We start from the raw sequence: 18,331 nt of genomic DNA, 5'->3' as shown, positions 1-18,331 counted from the left end.
GTGCCGTGCAATTGGTTCAGGATGTACCCCACTTCTGGGATAGGCTCCAGCACACCCGCGAAAATGATGACTGACCGAATTCCAAAAACTAATCTTAACTATGTGGAGAGGGCACCCTCTTCTGGGGTCACGTAGTACTGCACACCGCAATCATTTTTACGGTATGTTGAGGAGTGAGATGTAGTACTGTAATTCTCGATGTTTTTAACCGATCTCAAGACGGCGCATTATTAAAACTGCTAAATAAATAGTTAAAAAACAATGAGGAAAACTATTAGAATCCGTGTGGGCGGAATTAAACCTTTAGATCCAGCCCACATTTAGGGTTAGGATCTGGATTAGGCCTCTGCAGCCAGGGCTACTCGGTGGGCGGTGCTCTTTGCGTAATGACGTCTCACGGAAGCGCCGTGACGTCTCACGGAAGCGCAGCGTCGGCCATGTTGTAATATTTGTTGTTGAACGCGCTTGTTTTCAACCTGAAGACGGGTTGCACGTGAGCACAAACGGGACGGGCTATGGACGCGGATCTAGACTCCGCGGTGAACGAGCGCGGGGATGCGGATGCCAGCCTCCGAGCGGCGTGCTCGTCGAACGGAAGTGGCGACGAGGACGCCGAGGCCGAAACAGAGACTCCTGGCCGGGAGGCGGGAGACGGCCCCGGCAGCCAGCACACCCAGGAGAGGAGCATCCTGCTCGGTGGCAGAGAGCAGGAAGTGTCGGTGGAGATCGGAGGAACCTATTTGTGCCAACGAGCCGACAAAACATGGCGTAGGTTGTTAGCTTATTAGCGTTGCGACTAACCATGTTAAAATAAATGATGGTGATCATTGGGCACATTCCCTGACAACATTGTCGATCCGTTTAACGGATAACGGTTGAGTTGCGAACACTTAAAACCAAACAAGGAGATCAAACAATGACGTCAGTAGTACATTGTTAGACAAGCACAGCACTAAACGTTATCCATGACGTCAACAGCACTAGGGGGCGTGTTTGTTTCCCGTCAAACCAGGCATAATAATGGACTGTGTGAAACCTATTGTTGACCGTTTGACACACAGTAAAGTGCACTACTTTGCGGCATCTAGGGGGCGCTAGTAATTTATAATTATTCTTTGCTGTACTTTTTAACCATTTAGATTGGTTTTACTTACGACATTTTTAAACTTTACTCTTAAAATGTATTCCTAGCCTTTTCTTGGCTACTTTACTTTTTTACATAACTTCTTTTTGTTTGTACGAAGGTTAATTTTTAACTTAACTGCTACTTTTGACTACTTTTACTACCTTTTACATTTCACTGTTTAACTTAAAACTTTTTTTCTCCAGCGTTACTTTTTACCTGCAAATTTTGGCTGTTTTCAATATCTTTAATGTTTGTGTACAGACGCAGCAGAAGTGATCCAGTCTCGACTAAATGAGCAGGAAGGACGAGAAGAGTTCTACGTCCATTATGTCGGCTGTAAGCGCAAGCACACGCACACACAAATTATGTGCACATGGAGGTCAATGTGTGTGCGTGCGGTCAGTCAACAGGCGCCTGGATGAGTGGGTCGGCAAAGCACGGCTGGCGCTGACCAAGACGGTAAAGGACGCGGTGAGGAAGAGCGTGGAGGTGGGCGGCGTGGGAGACATTGGCGAGCAGCCCGAGCGCAAGATCACACGCAACCAGAAACGCAAACATGATGAGATCAACCATGTGCAGAAGGTTAGCACCTGCCGTGTGACAAAAAGCACCTTTACTCCAACCAAGAATGTGTTGTTTCTGACTCTGTGTTTTGTCGCCATGGTAATGTCTCTGTGAACCTGCCGTGTAACGCCGTTGTGTTTTTGTTTGCAGACGTACGCTGAGATGGACCCAACCACGGCGGCCCTGGAGAAGGAACATGAGGCGGTAGGAAGCATCTTGGTTTTCATCTTGGCGGTGCCAATTTTGGTCGTGCCAATCCTCATCCTCACCCCGGACCTCCTCTGCAGATCACCAAGGTGAAATATGTGGACAAGATCCAGATCGGCAACTTTGAGATTGACGCCTGGTACTTCTCGCCCTTCCCCGAAGATTACGGCAAACAACCCAAACTTTGGATCTGCGAGTACTGCCTCAAGTATATGAAGTATGAGAACACCTTCAGGCACCACCTGGTCAGTAGCCGCCATCACGTGAACAAAACTCCTTCAAAGTCTAAAGTAAAAAGTCAAGTCAAACCCTATTTTAAAACCCTAACCCTAGTTTAAAACAGTGCGCATAGGAATCTTTTAGTTTTGCCGTGTGTGAGCTGACATCAAATTGCGTTTGCAGTCCAACTGCCAGTGGAAGCAGCCTCCAGGCAAGGAGATCTACCGCAGGAGCAACATCTCCGTCTATGAGGTAGATGGACGAGACCACAAGGTGAGCGGACTGGAGATGCGCGTGGCAGCAATGGGGAGTGTGACACCAACGCCTGGTCTTGTGCGTTTCAGATCTACTGTCAGAACTTGTGTCTGCTGGCCAAACTATTCCTGGACCACAAAACACTTTACTTTGACGTGGAGCCCTTCATTTTCTACATTCTCACCGAAGTCAACAAGCAGGGGGCGCACATCGTGGGATACTTCTCTAAAGTAAGTACTCCAATACTAGTACTGAAACGATACTATTTGCTGTATGACCTTTCCCTTTTGGTTTGATTAAATTTAATCAAATTAAATTGATTTAAAAAGTGCCAACCGATCAGTGCAAAAAAATGAGTGTATTATTCCAAAGCCAGCTTTGCAGCCTTTTTGGAACAATCTCGGCGGCCGATCTGTTAAAATGTCAGACCGGTTTTCATGTTTCCAGGAGAAAGAATCTCCAGACGGTAACAACGTGGCCTGCATCCTCACTCTGCCACCGTACCAACGCCGCGGCTACGGCAAGTTCCTCATCGCCTTCAGTGAGTGGCCGCCCCCTTCCCCGTCACGACAACAACAAACGAGGCACTCTGTTTAAAGCGCACGTGTGCGTGCGTTCAGGTTACGAGCTGTCCAAGCTGGAGAGCGCTGTTGGTTCGCCGGAGAAGCCGCTGTCCGACCTGGGCAAGTTGAGCTACCGCAGTTACTGGTCCTGGGTGCTTTTGGAGATACTCCGAGACTTTAGAGGGACTCTTTCCATCAAAGACCTCAGGTACGCATAACAACGTAACAGCGTTTAAGAAATGAACAGAAAAATTGGCAACCGTACCACAGAAAACAATGTGTCGTTTCTATCTGCAGCCAGATGACAAGCATCACGCAGAGCGACATCATCAGCACGCTGCAGTCACTCAACATGGTCAAGTACTGGAAAGGACAGCACGTCATTTGCGTCACACCCAAACTGGTGGAGGAGCACCTCAAAAGCGCCCAGTACAAGAAGCCGCCCATCACTGGTGAGGGTTTTGTCTGCTGCCATCGCGTGTCCTGTCTCGAGTAACGCTTTGTAATTGTCATGCAGTGGATACGCTGTGCCTCAAGTGGGCGCCTCCCAAGAACAAGCAGGCCAAGCTGTCCAAGAAGTGACAAGAAGCCGCCATCTGTGTAAATATGTGCCATACAGTGTGTCTTGCTACTTTTTTAAAATAAAGGAAAACATTGTCACATGTGGACTCATGACATCCATCTGTGGACGCACTGAATGTGTGTATACATGTGTGTATATGTGTGTGTGTGTGTGTGTGATTAAATCTCAATTCTTGTGACCATGGCAGGAATGCAGTTCTGTATATAATACAAAGACAAAAAGAGGGACATTATATTTTTGTCTAAGTTGTTTATTTTGTTTCCAAAAGTTTTTGAAGGTGTCCATGTGGAACACAAAAGGCACGACAAAGAGCAGCGACAAAAAGTCTTTTCAGTTCATAACAAATGAGCAACAAACTTAAATAGACATTCATTTATATTAATTTTTCATCTTAAATAAAGTCCAAAATGTGAGGCAGCTTTGAAATCTCACAGTGTTCAGCTTTCATTCACCACATTCAACTTTTGGCTTGTCGTTTTTAATCATGAGTCTCACGAAGGACTCTGAGGCACGTTGTATCCAGTGCTCCTCTATCGCCATGGTAACAGACAATAAATATGTTGTCAACACATTCCAACAGAAAAGAAAACAAAATAAATAAATATTTGCTGTTTTGTCATTTGTGTCTCGTGTCTACCTGGGCACCGGCTGCCCCTTGGGGGCCTAACACCGGAAAGTGCCCGGACTTTACACACACTCAAGTGCACACCACATCCATTTTTTTGCGTACAATGACGTCGTGACATCACTTTCTGTGAAACAAGCACGAAGTGAACAACGGTCAAAGGGCAGTTTTGCTCTTTTATGACATGAAAACAGCCAAATGAGACAAGAAAATCTTGTGCTTTCATTTTTTAAACTTAAGAAAAAACTACTCATTAAATTTGCAATCGTGATCTGAATCTCCACATTTTATGTATTATAACAAACCAATCGTTTAATGAATGACACAGCGTTGTTACAGCAAAATTAGTTATTTTATTTATTTTATCATTATTTTATTTTTATTATATTATGAATGAATTAAAACAATTCATTATCAATTTTGCTAATGGAAAAATTGTGGCATAGAAAACTTGTCCTTTGATTTTTAAATTGTATAAGTTTAAAAAAGAAAATGTAAAACTAATGACAGGGTTAAGGGTTCGGGTCTTATTTGTATTAAACAGGTTCTTATTTGTATTGTATTATTTAGAAATAATAAACATTTAGGAATGAACTATTATATAAAAACATATTATGAGAATAAACCACCTATTTAATGAGATAAAAGAATATAAAATGAATAAATGCATCTTAATTAACATTTTGGTATCATATATAATAAAAATGATTTCCCAAATAAATAAAGATGAGCAATTTGAGTGGGAGGAAAATGCCTCCCACATCATTGAAATCCAAAATGTTCTTGTACTATTGAACTTGTCGGTGCTTAGGTGGCACGATGAAGGCGCGCGGACCTTTAAAACAAAAGTGGCGCCGTGCCAGGTTCCGAGGTTACCTGATGCGGCCGTCGAGCCCGGCCGGCCCCACTTGGGATTTGGGGTCAGGGCTGTCCGAGCTCCAGGCGGTACGACGGCAGAGCGGCAGGACGTGGCAGGCGGAGGGGGCGGGGCCGGCAGCGCACACGCCGGCTGCCGTCCAGAAACCGGCCAGCAGGTGGTCCAACCAGCGGCGCAGTGGCTCTCCCGTCAGGCCGGCGTTGGCCTCTGCTTCCTCCACCGCGTTCAAGCTGAGCGGCAGGCGCAGTACCGGGTTCAGCCCGTGGAAGCTCTGCTCCATGTATGTCCGACCTGACGGGCCGCTGTGGGCCACGCGTGCCTCCTCTACAAACAAACAATAAGTCATTTTAAAAACTTACTTTGAAACCCTAATTGTTCTGGTGTTTTTATATAACAAAATTCTAACATTTAACTGTCATTGCATTCTGACCTTGCGTGATGGGCCGCCGCTGGCGAAATTGCAACGGAGCAATGAGAAAGCGTGTCTGTCCCAGCGGACTCCAGCGGTTGAGGATCCTGAGGGTCCAGACGCCGGGGCGAAGCGGCGCCGCCAACGGAGGGCGGTAGTGAGTGACGTCTGCGTTGGCGTCCACGTGGATATCGTAGGTGGCAGCGATCACGTTGGTGGGGTCGATCCACACCACCGTCGCCGTTAGGTTATTCGCAGCACGACTCCAGCGCTGCGCCGCCGACACCTCGTCTTCGGGCCCTAGCGGCCCGCCGCGCCGGCGGAACATGCGCTCCTTGGCGTCCCAGTCCGCCCCCACCTGCACACACACCAGACAAATCAGAGCGCGGAACACTAATTGTCCAGCTTCAGTAAGTTCTAGTTTGCTTTTAGAGCAGCTTTGTTGGCTTTTAGCTCAATTTTTGTGTGTGACCTGTATGTGCTGCAGCCTGTTGGCAGGGTTGGGGGTTCCGCCGAAGCTAAAAAGTTCCCGGGGAGTGACCCAGGTCTCCAGAGTCTCCGTCTGAGCAGAGGCTCGGTTGAGCGCCGTGTGGCGCACCAGGTAGCCCTGGAACTGGTCCGACACAAAGTACATGTGCACGGACGTGGGGTGGCCTGTCACCTCGTACCTAAAACGCACACACGCACATTGACTCGAACAAACGTGTAAACATTTTACAGCGAGCAAAAAGAATCTTTTTAGGGTTAGGGTTTTTAGTTAACACACACACACGCACACACACACACGCACACACACACACACACGCTTGAGGTGATGAAGTCAAATACATTTTAACAGTTTTGTAACAGACAAACCTTTCTTCAACAGACACACACAGACACATGTCCCACCCAAACATGAACAAGGAGTTCCTTGTAGCTTGTGAGGGAGACCAACTCAAACACACACCCACGCACACACACACACCTACACACACACACACACACACTCACACAGAAACTGAAGGCCGATTGTGCACCCATACAAGCTAAGCTTGGCTAGCATTAGTAAAAGTTGGCAAACGGTAGCGAACGTTGAGCTTTGCTGGTGAGTTCATTGCCTTGGGACGTTTGAGCGTCCGGTTATTGATGGCAACTTTTCAACCCCAACGTTATGGTACCTGCAGGTGTCGTGGGCAGCGCGACCCCGCAGCGAGGCGGCGGCGGCCACACGCTCCAGGCCCAAGCGAGCAAAGGCGTGGTAGTGGCTGAGCGCGGCGTCCGTCAAGCCGTCTGCGCCGTCCGTCTCCCGCTCGTAGACGTTCTCCCAGTACGCGCTTAGGCCCGGCAGGCCTGGTGCTGGAGCCCCGAACAAATGCGCGTCCAGTTGGTTGATTATTTCCTGGCTGACGCTGGCTTCAAACTTCCTGGCAAAGAAGGTGGGGCGCGACGTTTGCTGCCCCAAAAAGGAGGAGGAACTCGTAAGTGTGCAAGTCAGAGCCAAGTTTCAAGTGGAGGACTACCGACATATCAGACCTCTTTCATGGCCACTGATGAAGGTTGTTATGAAAAAAAAAAAATCTTATAATCTTAACCTTAATCTTGGGCGCCCCTAACGGCAAGAAAGCGGCGGCATGAGTCACGACTGTCCGCGAACTTGCTTTAATGACGGGTTGGAAGTCAGGAGGCGTCTAAAAATACAGCAGCTGCTTCCTGGATCAGCCGCCAGCTCCCGGAGGCCCGCGGCTCAGACGCACCGCTAATTTGTCGAAGTTATTCCCGGCGCGGGTGGAAAAGTGGACGGCACAACACACGGGAGTCTTTGCTAGTTTTTTTTTTAAGGCCCAGAAATATCCATAGATGACAAACGCTTCCTGTTGCGATACATCTGCCGCTCTCTAATCTTTACCTTCTAATAACAACATTGCGCCGTCAGAAGATAATCATAAAAATGGCCACTTGAAAGCAAAATGGTAGGCTTGCTATGACGTCTTGGGCGGGGCTTCTTGAGACTTTTTTTGTGGCTAAACTCTTGAGTGACATGTCTGCCGCATTTATGGTTGCTAAGTCACACTAGCTACGGGGGCTGATTTTTACCCCTCGAAGTGTGTGTGTGTGTGTGTGTGTTTTACCAGGAAGCGTGGCATGTCGGCGGGCTTGAAGTCGTTGGGCGAGCAGCCGCACCAATCCACGATGTGCTTATACTGACATTTGCAGCCCAGCTTGCGGTTCCAGTTGGTCAGCCTCAGGTTGTTGTCCACCATGCTGCCACAGAGGGCGCTGTTCTCCAGCACCGTGTGGAAGAACGACTGCAGGGGGCAGCGGAGAGCGTGTTAGGTGTTGGCACTGCGCTCGGACCGACAAATAACAGCCCGTCATATTTGACTTGATTAGAAACGTTGAAAGTCAGTAACTTCACAGGATTACTACCTCGGCAGGAAGAAGCGTGAAGGTGTAGAATCGCTTTAAACCGGCAACCAGTTCATCGGTGGATCGGACCACGTATTCCACGAAGGCTCGGTTGAGCAGGAACCAGTCGGAGCCGCCGTCCACGGCGATGCCTTCTGGGATTTTACGGTCCCCGAGACGCCACATGTGCGTATCGCACTCCAGGAAGAGGCGGTCCAGGCCCTGCTTGCGTATAAAACTGACAGGACATCCAATAAGATGACGGGTACCTCGGGGTGGGGGCGGGGTTAGAGGGCGTCGCTCACCGGGTGTTGTCTCGTCCGTGAGACTTGATAAAGTTGAGGTGGCGATATTTGGACAAGAAGGACACCAGCTGATCGTTGGTCCTGCCAGGACAATGCGAGGTTAGGCAACGACCAAACACTTGACACACAAGGGCAGGCCAATCTTGCATTTAAAATGACTTGAGGGCTTCATCTTGTTCATGTAACAGTGCAAAAATAGTCGATTTGGAAAAGTGGTCATGAACAATTCACTCTAATAAATCAATGAAATGGATTCATAGCCCAGCCTGACAACAAACACACACAGATCCTTTTGTATTGACTCAATGTCCCTGCGCTGGCTGACGTCGCAGCTATTGATGTTGCCATGACTGTGACATCAATTTTAGGGGGGGGTGTCGTCTATTGACATGCAAATGACGCCACCAATCGGCTGGGCTATTTTTTTGCCGCCATAACTGCCCAGAGCGACTGAGGCGTCAATATGAGTGCTGCATGCCCTTATCGAACATGGAAATATATCTCTTTGTCTTTACAGTTACAACATAAACATTTAAATCGTGAAGAATTTGGAGAAAATAAGTCTCCGCTCGGCTCACCTGACTGGGTAGTCAGCAGCGCTGAGGTTGACGAAGAAGTCCCAGGACCAATCGTGCATGTCCAGGAGGTCCTCCATGGCGCGCAGGTACATGGCCAGCAAGCTGGCGCCGCCCCAGATGGTGGCCATCCTCCACGGCGTCACGCGCACATTGGCGTACTGGCTGGCCAGCAAAGTCACCTCGCGGTGAAGGAAGTCCGACCTCTGGGAGGAGGGGGCGGGTTGTAGGGGTTAGCGGCGATGATGTCACGGTGTGTGTGTGCGTGCATGTCACCTGGTCCACGTGGATGTAATAGAAGTGCGCCGTGTGGTAGATGGCTTTAAAGAGGCGGTGGAATTGGCGTGAGGCACGCCCGTGCACCACCAGCACGAAGGCCAGACGCACTGGCGACGACGTTGCCCGCTCCGACACGTCCTCCTCGTCCCATTGGATGTTCACGCTCACTTTACCTGCCAGGGAGGAGGAGTCAGTGAATTCAATACAGTGAAAGGAATGAGAACTTTTAAAGTCATTGGGTCCTTTTCTCCTTTCATGTGATCGATAAATGAGTTGGCCCACGTGCTCTTGCACCTCATGTGGCTCCAATGTTTGCTCATCCGTGACATTCTCATCACGTGTTGCGTGACCGGAGTGGGCTGACAGGGCTTGCACGGAGCTTGAGGGATTGTCACCACTAACTACAGGCTGGCCCACCGTGGGGCGGATGCCCCCCGCCCCTCCGGCCCCTCGCCATGTCAAAGACGAGGCTCCCGCCCTGCCTGCCGACTGCGAGTGGGATTGGGGGTTAGTTTTGTCTTCGGGTGGGGCCCGCCATCAAAAATAAAAAGCGCCGACATGGAAGTCATTAGTCAGCACATCCCAGAATAAGTGGGATGAGGGTGTAATTATGTCGGCAGATCTCACAGACGCATACTGGCCTTTTCCGTTTGGACAAAGGACACGTCCACACGTGTGCAAAGACAAACGTGCTGACGTTGGTTTTCCGCTCATCTGCCGACACACAGCCTTGTGTGGAGACACATAAAAAAAAAAATTCGGTCCCCATCAACAAATAGACAAACAATGCCATAAGTGGAGCCCGGTTTTCAAACCCAACATGGTGCTGCAGCTGTTATGCTGCACACAATTGGAATCAGGCCCAAGTGGAAATGCATTTCACATCCAGGTGTGTGTGTGTGTGTGTGTGTGTGTGTGTGTGTGTGTGTGTGTGCGCTCGTCTCACCCTGCAGGGGGCAGTAGGTGGGTAGTTTAGTTGGCATGAGGACGTTGTCCTTGTGGCGGCAGTAGACGTCGGCAATCCGCTGACGACACTCACGACTTTTGGCCCGCGACAGCGCCGAGATGACTTCTTTGCTGCCCATCTCGCACTTGGTCACTGATGCCAGCGAGGGAGCGATGCTCGGCAGCACTGTCGACGACCAGCCACCAATTGCCGCCCGAGGGAGCGCGACAGCTCGCTCGGCCGCTTTTGCCGGCACGTTTTGCGTTTTGCCGTCGGGTCGCTGGTGTGGCTTTCCCGGGCGGCCGCCGTCCACGTGCTCCAAGTCTTTGGGGACTGAGTTCTCGTTGTTGTTGTTGTCGGGGGACAGATATCGCTTCTCTTTGGGTCGGTGCGAGCGGTAAATGTCCTGAAGGGGGAGACAGAGAGTGATCGCCTTTGGTAAGATGCTACCTGACATTTGATGAAATTGAACTTTTGACAGCCATCATTCAGCTTTGATGTCATTTCAAATTCAAACTATTTCAAAATGTTATTGCGACATTGCTGTCAAAGTTGCATTTTGAATGTTCCGAAGGCTTCATGCTGCCACTACATGCTTTACTTCCCGCAAAATAATAATAGACGACCTTTAACCCCTGTGCGTGTGTCACGCAGGTGGACCAACTTTACTTTTGCCACAATGAGAGTGTATGCGTGTGTGTGTGTGTGTGTGTGCGTGAGTGTGTGTGTGTGTGTGTGTGTGCGTGTGTGTGCGCTAAACCACATGACTTCGGTGACTATTTTCATATCCCACATGGTGCTATATCTGTCTTCAGTGTGAGTCGTCATGTTTAAGCGAACATGCGTGACGCGCGCACACGCAAGAGGGCGTGTCCTCCGTGGGCCTCACCACCTGCTACGCATGCAAGCTTTCATTAAGTCAGCTCCGAGGAATGGCAGGCAGGCATGCGGACGGACAAACGTGAAAATGGCAGCATGGCAGACTAGCGGGAACAAAGTCTAGTCTCAAAGACCAGAAGTTCTGGGTTTGAATCCGCCATCTGGTCTTTTTGTGTGGGCCATGAAATTGAGTGACTGACTGGATTGCTACAGAATATGAATGTGTGAAAGGAACGTGAGATTCAATCTCGAAGTGTTTTCAAATGACTTCTGTTTGCAAGATGGTGCCACTTCAGCATGCGCTGCCCCCGCTGGTTGGAGGCCAACACTAACACAAATACTAAGTGAGAACACTCAGGACATTGACATCGAGCTGTTTGCCTTAAAAAAAAAACATTTACACTCACGTAGACGGCACCGTGCTTGGGCGACTCCCACCATCACTCACACACACTCACACACACGCACACCCACACAAACACAAACACACACACATACCCACCCACAATAGAGCAGATGTGGAATTTTAGTGCTCAAAGGCCACAATTCATTTTTAAAACCGACAACTGAGTCATCATATCAATAGGATATAAAAAAAAAAAAAGTTGCTGTGACGTTTGGCTTGTCCAGTCAGGGGACACACAAAATACGCCAACACAAAAACCCGAAAGCTACAATGTGAAATTTTGTTTTTTTGAGAATAGAGCGATGGATTATAATCCTGTCGTAATCCCGGCTCATCCTGCCGGTGGGAAAGCTGCTTCTTCTTCATCTGCGTTTTAGCCGCCCATTTAGCTTTCGGATCACTTTCCAGCCATCTGGACGGCTTTTATCTACACTGGCAAACCTTGAAATTATTGATTTGAGTTGAGGGCTTGTTGTTGATGTCAAAATGAGAAGATGATCACTTTGAAAACTTGTTGTTTTAAAGTCATCCACATGAGTGTCGACTGGTCCCAGCAGGGTCAGTTCGGCGTTTGGCCCACTGTTGCCACAGCGACGCAAGACTTAAATGTGCCCGTTGACAGGTCGGCGGGCAGGCGGGCGAGCAGCGGGGGTCCTGAGAGCGCAAAACAAAGACTAGAAAAGAATGATCTTTTCTCACGATAGGTGAGCTAGGCCGGTGGCGCCGTCACCGTGGCGACCGGCAAGTAGCTAACAGTGGCCTTTCATTACGTCACAATCAACTTCCAGTGAACTTTCATCAAGTCACTGGTCACACCCAATTGCGGCATTGGCCTTGGAATGCAGACTCGCTTCATACGGCGCCACCTTCAGGATGGAGGACATTATGTCCCAAGTCACAATTGCATCCATGCAAGAACCACGTCCACCATTTCGTGTCATTCACCCCAAACGTCAAATGCCACGTCTGGCCCACCGCACTTTTAATGTCACATCACACACACACACACACACAAAGGGAAGATGAGAGGGAACGGGTGCAGTATAATGAAAGGATGTAAAACGCAAGGGCGGCCCCACCCTCGCCTTCCTCACCAAGGCAAAACAAGAAGTAGCGAGACAAAACCGCAAGACTTCACTCTTCACCTGGGGGTGGGAAAACCTCCAATTTCACTTCACCGCACCAGCTTCATGCTAACACATGAAGGAAAACACCACTGCGCAAGCGAAAATTAGCATCTCCGTAATTACTCTACATTAAAATGAGAGTACTGACATAATGAATAGAATGAAAAGAATTCCACCTATTTTTTGTCATACTGCATCAATTAAATGCTGCTGCTTTAGTGTGTGTCTCTGATCTCATCTGTGCAGCAGTAATACTAGTCATTGTATATATTAAATATATACTATATATGTTAAAATGCATAACATTATAAGAGTACAGTAACTTTCTGAACTCAGAACTTTGAATTTGATGTCAAGTTTCCAAAAAACCTTTGATAAATGAGACATTTTTTAATAGCGTTACAAAGGGTTGAAGAAATGAAATTATTTTTTGTTATTGTCAGGAGTGCTTCCAATCAGCGTTCAATTTAAAGTCTCCGTTCACATTTGTGTATGTTATTACACATTCGACATTAAGCAGGCTGGCACAAAACTCTCTTGACAAACTTGTCGACCATAGATTTTTCTGGATAACTTTAGCATGAATTGTAAAAATGTATATATTTCCAGAACAAGTGCGCTGACTTTTACCAATCGGCGTTCATAAGGAGTCTCCCATCCCTGTTAGCGCCTGTTATAATGTGTGAAAGAATATTTTCCAATAGACGTTTGGGCTTTCTGTCTAGCTATTGCTACGTTAAATTGCCTCTTTTCTGAGTGGACTTCTGCCCGCTAGTTGCCCACAGCTGCCAGAGCGCGACATCCGCTTCCCGCACATCACTCGCAAGCGTCCAAACACATGCAGAAACAGACATACAGCCAGCTAGACATGGACAAAGAGAGGACTTACGGCTCGGAGCTTGTGTCTTCCGACAGCGTTTCCCAGCTCCGGCGGCTGCGACGGCTGTGGCGGCGATTCGGTCCTCCGCAGCAGCCCGCTCCTGGGCGGCTGCCAGTCGGCTTTGTCCCGGCCGACGGCTCGCTTCTCACGGCCGCTTCGCTCTCCGCCGGACGAGCCATCCAGGCTGGTGAAGTTCCACACCAGCAGAGTCTGGATGAGCAGGACGGCCAGTGCTGCGGCCGCTACCCCCGACCGGGAGCGGAGGCGGAGACTGACAGCCAGCCTGCGGGGACACGCGTGAGCCTTCATTGCCGCCTGGACGCCGCTTGAGAGCGGCTGCTGGCGGCGGCGGCGGCGGACGACTGGGGGACGACCGGGGAGGAGGGGAGGGGTTTTGGCACAGGGAGGGAAAGAGGAGAGCGTGGCAGGCGGACGCCCACGCCACGCGTGGCCGCCAGAGAGTCAAGTCAACACTGTATCGCATGCATATTTCTTCACATCAGCTGCGTTTGTTCTTCTTGCTTCTTCCACGCTGACAGACGAGCCAGGTCGGTGGTTCTTCTACGTGTGCATGTAAAATAAAAGCGCCACTTTCAAAACAAAAACACAGAATAAATATTTGTTTTACTTTCACTTGATGGTGACAACTGTTGCTGTCGGTCACCTTCATGCGATGACGCGCGGCGTTGGCACGATGGTGTCGAGGATGGCGATCCGCTGGGGGTCCCACACGCAGTCTTCCTCCAGTCCGCTGGGCACCATGCCGCACTGGGGGGGCACCCAGGCCGTGTCGAAGACGGGGCCGAAGCGCCCGTCGTGCCACGTCTTCTGTCGCGGGTGCCCCTGGTAGCTGATGGCGATCACGCGGCCCACGTCCACCACCACCTTCAGCACCACCTTCAAACCATCCAACATACACACAAAAAACACAAAGTGCACATCCTCACATGCAGTCAAAGTGAGCGAGCCCTCCACAAGTGACAACTGGGTTGCTAAAAGTTTACAATTGCCTTTCGGTGCCACAAGGGGGCAGCAAAGCGCTACTTTTGAGTGAACGAAGCTCCTCAAGTCACTTCAAACTGTTTCCTTGGCATCAAGATGACGCCAGATGGCGTAATATAGTGGCTCCCTGTATTTCTTCGGGTAGAGAGACCAGACCTGACCGTGAAGTAATTACTGACTCCTTTAAGATGCATAAATATAGTGAAAGCGTGTAGCGGGGCTGGGGGGAATTATGGTTTGAAGAGCAAACTTGCCAAAACCTTGTCGGCATCAGGATGATGGAGTGGGTAGCGCTTGGCCTTCTGCAGGTCGCGGCTGAGATAGACGCCGCGCCCCAGCATGCCGTCGGGCGACTGGCGGAATCCCGACAACAAGATGAGCTCGGCGCTCTGCCTAGTGGTCCCGTGGTACATGACGTAACGTCGGCCGTCCTCGGGCACCGCGCTGCCCAGCGGGTCCACCCCCGGCGGAAGCTCAAAGTCGGCTTCGGCCCAGCTGTATTGCATCCTCTTTCTCGCTCGACCTCACGGCGGGAGACGCAACACTAGAAGAACCACATCATGTCATCTTTATCTGACCTAACAGACAAGAGAATGCGCTACATACATTGATATGTACTTGTACATACGTTGTGGTGTGTACTTCAAAACTGGGCGTTTTGTATGCATTTAGCGATGTACGCATACCCACACAAATCTGGAATGACATAAAACAAATGGGGAAATTACCATAGTCAGCAGCTGTTGGACACCGAAGAAGGTTGTATTTATTTTTTTGTGGCTATTGCTTACGTTATTTACACAAGGCCACGTTTTCGTCGACGTGTGCGTGCGTGTGGTTACGCAAACGAAAAGGCAGCCCCGCCCTCACGGAAAACATCGAGAAACTCCCAGGAATTAGACTGGACCATAACCAAATACGTTCGATTCGGTAAATTAGGTGAAACGTGGAGTCGTCAGATCATAAATATGAAAATAAAATACAAAATATACGCACACAAGCAGACAACTTAATAAATAAATACATTTTAAAAACACAATTGACAACCCAAACTTGAATAGATGAATATTAACCAACTATTAACTTAGCTTTAGCAGATCATTTTAGAGTATTTAAAATTATTATAGTATCTTATCATACAAAAACAAAAAAAAAAGCCAAGCTCAACACAAAATCTGAATAAAGGTTTATTAAAAGTTGACCAATTCTAGTACCAGTGTTACTTGGATCAACATTCAAATTGTCTTTGGTGGTGTTTTTCTGCAAGATGTGTTATGTTAACTGTTAACAAGGTGATGCAGCAAATTTCTTTTTTTGGAGAGGGGGGTGCTCGGCGTCACCGTTGGTCCCCGTGGCACTTCATGTGCAGCCTGAGGTTGGCCTTACGGAAGAAGGCCTTCCCGCACACTTGGCACTCGTGCGCCTTCTGGCCCGTGTGCACGTCGCCGTGCTTGCTCAGAGCCGAGCGGTCGCTGAAGCACCGTCCGCACACGCCGCACGCGTACGGCTTCTCGCCCGTGTGTGTGCGCAGGTGTCGCGTCATGTTGTGTTGACAGTTGAAGGCCTTCCCGCACACACTACACTGGAAGGGCTTTTCGCCCGTGTGCACCCGCATGTGCGTGTCCAGATCCCTGCGGCCGTCGAAGCATTTGCCGCACACCTCGCACACTTTGCCGTTTCGGTGCGTGGCCAGGTGGGCCTTCATCTGCTCGCCGGCGTCGGCATGAGCCCCGCAAACGCCGCAGTCTGTCTGGTGGCCGTCCGAGTGGTTGACCAGCGCCACCAGCGAGTGGAACATGCGACCACACACCACACAGATGACACGGCTCCTCTTGGAGGGGCTTGGCCCCGCCGCTGTCTCCTTCTTCCGGTGCAGGAGCAGGTGGCGCATCCGGGCCGAGTGGTCGTTAAAGAGCTTGCCGCACTGGTCGCAGGCATAGGGCCGCTCGCCCGTATGCGTGCGCATGTGGCGCCGCATGTTGTGTTGGCAGTTGAAGGCTTTGCCGCAGTCGCCGCACACGAAGGGCTTCTCGCCCGTGTGCACGCGCATATGTGTGTCCAGGTCACGGGAACTGTCAAAGCGTTTGTTGCACACCTCGCAGGCTTTGCCGCTGCCGTGCGTCTGCAGGTGCGCCGCCAGGTCGTCAGCTTGAGCGCCGCACACACCACAGTCAGAGTGGTGCTCGGCGGTGTGGTTGACCAGAGAAATGACAGCGTGGAAGCTTTTACCGCACACCACGCACACCGCGCCACCCCCCTTGGGCTGCTGGACGCCGCCCTGGCACTCCCTTGGCTCACCGTCCGCGACACTTTCGTGGGCCAGCAGATGGCGCTTCCTAGTGGAATGGTCACTGAATTGCTGGCCGCATACCTGCAGAGAGCCAGTTGAGTCAATTTAGTCTTTAGGCCGACGCTCCGAGTTACTAGGCCTACAACTCAGGATTAACTCATTCACAGTCAGTTAAAATGGATCAGTGAATGAGTTAATGACTTGAATGATTGACTAATTTGCCGCTTAGTTGATGAATTAGAAACAAAAACAAAAATCGCAGACAGGAAAGTGGATCAGAACAATACGGAAGGCTCAGCCGTGCATACCTGGCAGGTATAGGGTTTCTCTCCCGTATGCCGGCGCATGTGTCTGGTCAGGTTGTGGCGACAGTTGAAGGCTTTCCCGCAGTCGCTGCACTCAAAGGGCTTCTCGCCAGTGTGCACGCGGGCGTGCATCTCCAGCGCCTTGGCCGTGCCGAAGCCTTTGCCGCACACGTCGCACACCTTGCCCCTCAAATGCGTCTTGACGTGGCGCTCGAAGCTCTCATCCGAGTCGAAGCATTGGCCGCACACACCGCACACGTCCTTGGGGTGCACCTCGCTGTGATTGGCCAGCGAGATGACGGCATGAAAGCTCTTCCCGCAAACTTTGCAGCTAAAGGCGGCCTTGGCCTTGCGCGCCGATTTCTTCTTCGACTCGTCGCTCTCGCTGGGCTGCCACTCCTCGTCGCTGTCCTTCACAGGACAAGTCATGATATCGTCTTATGTTACATGAATGTTTTTTTTCCCTTTGCCTACTTACCTGGCCTGGCGTGTTTAGCGACGCTTGGTCGTCGTCACAGTTGCCGATGTTGCCATCGCACATCACTTCCACTTGGTGCGCCACCTCGTTGTTGTCATGGTCGCACGGAACAGGGGAGCCGCTCATCTTATCTTCTGCTTTCACACTCTGTACATGTTGATGGTGGCCTCGTTCAGCTCAGGTGTCCACATGCTAGTTACAGTGTGTCTTGAAGGGTGCTACGAGTAGCAGGAACTAGTAGGATCTGGAATAAACACAGCCGGGCTGAACTCACCCGGTCAACAGTGGTAGGATCCTGCTCGAGCGGCGCTTTCCAGTCGCGATCGCATGGCTCGTCTTCTCTCTTATCTTCATCCTCGTCCTGCATCTCCAGACATCCAGGTGGCACCAACACAGACAGCTGGACTGTGTCTAGGTGATAATCGATTAGTTATCAGTCAATCAATTATTGTTCCACGTCTATATAGTATGCATTCCACTTGCAAAGAGAACTAAGATGACTGGAGTTGACCCTGTTCATGGAATCATGGAAACGAACCTTTGTGTTCTGCGAGTCTTTGGTGTCGCTCGAGCTCCAGCCTCGAGCGCAGCAGTTCGTCCTCCAGGCCGACGATGGTACCTCTGACCGCCTCAAAGATCTCCTCGGCGGCCGCGCGCAGACGCTCGTTGACGGCCGCCTGGAGCCGCTGGAAGCTCGACATGACGCAAGGGGACACTCGGGCGGTGGCGGTTGTTGAAGATATGACGAAGAAATGCTGCTTTGGTGGCAGCCTGACGCTAAAATATTGATTCTGAAAAGGAGAGCCATCCACTTCCGGCGTGCTTTACTTCTTTCACTGCAGACTGAGCAGCATGCTGCTTTCTAAGCATCGCGGTGCCGCCTCCTAGCGGAATCTTTGAGAAACTCCTGACAAACGCATGCATTTTCACCAACGTTTTACGATCTAGATTACTTTCGCCGCAATTCTGATGTACTAGTTTAAAAAGTGTTCATGCATTAACGTCAGTATCTATCGCGGATGGATTATAAAACCAAAATATTA

General features: G+C 50.1%; 4 protein-coding genes across 9 annotated transcripts; 1 reads left to right on the top strand and 3 right to left on the bottom strand.

The window, feature by feature from the left end:
- Positions 1-394: 394 nt before the first annotated feature.
- Positions 395-3,600, top strand: kat8 (K(lysine) acetyltransferase 8). The gene is made up of 11 exons (XM_088358569.1): positions 395-768; positions 1,388-1,462; positions 1,530-1,708; positions 1,841-1,894; positions 1,978-2,142; positions 2,300-2,389; positions 2,461-2,601; positions 2,819-2,912; positions 2,992-3,142; positions 3,232-3,386; positions 3,452-3,600. Exons 1-11 carry the CDS (start codon positions 516-518, stop codon positions 3,514-3,516), a joined length of 1,422 nt encoding a protein of 473 aa, XP_088214695.1. The 5' UTR covers positions 395-515; the 3' UTR covers positions 3,517-3,600.
- A 152-nt stretch (positions 3,601-3,752) lies between these two features.
- On the bottom strand, positions 3,753-13,522 carry LOC148383825 (xylosyltransferase 1-like). Its single transcript, XM_088358565.1, has 11 exons — positions 13,223-13,522; positions 9,922-10,327; positions 8,973-9,148; positions 8,700-8,902; positions 8,122-8,202; positions 7,838-8,054; positions 7,540-7,716; positions 6,589-6,863; positions 5,901-6,096; positions 5,450-5,786; positions 3,753-5,343 (listed from the first exon to the last, which is right to left on the bottom strand). Exons 1-11 carry the CDS (start codon positions 13,520-13,522, stop codon positions 5,015-5,017), a joined length of 2,697 nt encoding a protein of 898 aa, XP_088214691.1. The 3' UTR covers positions 3,753-5,014.
- Positions 13,523-13,625: 103 nt separating this feature from the next.
- On the bottom strand, positions 13,626-15,039 carry LOC148383824 (uncharacterized). 6 transcript variants are annotated; one of them, XM_088358579.1, is made up of 5 exons: positions 15,007-15,039; positions 14,844-14,911; positions 14,476-14,759; positions 13,878-14,110; positions 13,663-13,803 (listed from the first exon to the last, which is right to left on the bottom strand). In XM_088358579.1, the coding sequence occupies exons 3-4, from the start codon at positions 14,719-14,721 to the stop codon at positions 13,880-13,882; spliced, it is 477 nt and encodes a 158-aa protein (XP_088214705.1). In that variant the 5' UTR covers positions 14,722-14,759; positions 14,844-14,911; positions 15,007-15,039; the 3' UTR covers positions 13,663-13,803; positions 13,878-13,879. The 6 variants fall into 6 exon arrangements, with proteins under 6 accessions (XP_088214703.1, XP_088214705.1, XP_088214704.1 ...); XM_088358577.1 differs by lacking the exon at positions 15,007-15,039 and having other exon boundaries at positions 13,626-13,774; positions 14,844-14,967; XM_088358578.1 differs by lacking the exon at positions 14,844-14,911 and having other exon boundaries at positions 14,944-15,027.
- A 350-nt stretch (positions 15,040-15,389) lies between these two features.
- On the bottom strand, positions 15,390-18,144 carry LOC148383823 (uncharacterized). The gene is made up of 5 exons (XM_088358568.1): positions 17,827-18,144; positions 17,563-17,699; positions 17,289-17,435; positions 16,814-17,221; positions 15,390-16,586 (listed from the first exon to the last, which is right to left on the bottom strand). The coding sequence occupies exons 1-5, from the start codon at positions 17,987-17,989 to the stop codon at positions 15,552-15,554; spliced, it is 1,890 nt and encodes a 629-aa protein (XP_088214694.1). The 5' UTR covers positions 17,990-18,144; the 3' UTR covers positions 15,390-15,551.
- Positions 18,145-18,331: the final 187 nt, after the last annotated feature.

Source organism: Syngnathus floridae, chromosome 17 (genome assembly GCF_059516105.1).
Source record: "Syngnathus floridae isolate MCC-2025c chromosome 17, RoL_Sflo_1.0, whole genome shotgun sequence".
NCBI classification, from domain to species: Eukaryota; Metazoa; Chordata; class Actinopteri; order Syngnathiformes; family Syngnathidae; genus Syngnathus; species Syngnathus floridae.
The sequence above is the reverse complement of the archived record's forward strand: the minus strand, read 5'-3'. Positions and strand labels throughout refer to the sequence as shown.

Coding starts and splice junctions, on each gene's coding strand:
- LOC148383825 (XM_088358565.1), bottom strand. CDS start 13,522: ATGAAGGCTCACGCGTGTCCCCGCAGGCTGGCTGTCAGTCTCCGCCTC. Junction 8,903..8,972: donor ATTACATCCACGTGGACCAG/GTGACATGCACG, acceptor CCCTCCTCCCAG/AGGTCGGACTTCCTTCACCG. Junction 6,864..7,539: donor CCGACATGCCACGCTTCCTG/GTAAAACACACA, acceptor TTTTTGGGGCAG/CAAACGTCGCGCCCCACCTT.
- LOC148383823 (XM_088358568.1), bottom strand. CDS start 17,989: ATGTCGAGCTTCCAGCGGCTCCAGGCGGCCGTCAACGAGCGTCTGCGC. Junction 17,436..17,562: donor ATCCTACCACTGTTGACCGG/GTGAGTTCAGCC, acceptor CAACATGTACAG/AGTGTGAAAGCAGAAGATAA. Junction 16,587..16,813: donor AGAAACCCTATACCTGCCAG/GTATGCACGGCT, acceptor GGCTCTCTGCAG/GTATGCGGCCAGCAATTCAG.
- kat8 (XM_088358569.1), top strand. CDS start 516: ATGGACGCGGATCTAGACTCCGCGGTGAACGAGCGCGGGGATGCGGAT. Junction 2,602..2,818: donor TCGTGGGATACTTCTCTAAA/GTAAGTACTCCA, acceptor TCATGTTTCCAG/GAGAAAGAATCTCCAGACGG. Junction 3,387..3,451: donor CAAGAAGCCGCCCATCACTG/GTGAGGGTTTTG, acceptor ATTGTCATGCAG/TGGATACGCTGTGCCTCAAG.
- LOC148383824 (XM_088358579.1), bottom strand. CDS start 14,721: ATGCAATACAGCTGGGCCGAAGCCGACTTTGAGCTTCCGCCGGGGGTG. Junction 14,111..14,475: donor ATCATCCTGATGCCGACAAG/GTTTTGGCAAGT, acceptor GATGGTTTGAAG/GTGGTGCTGAAGGTGGTGGT.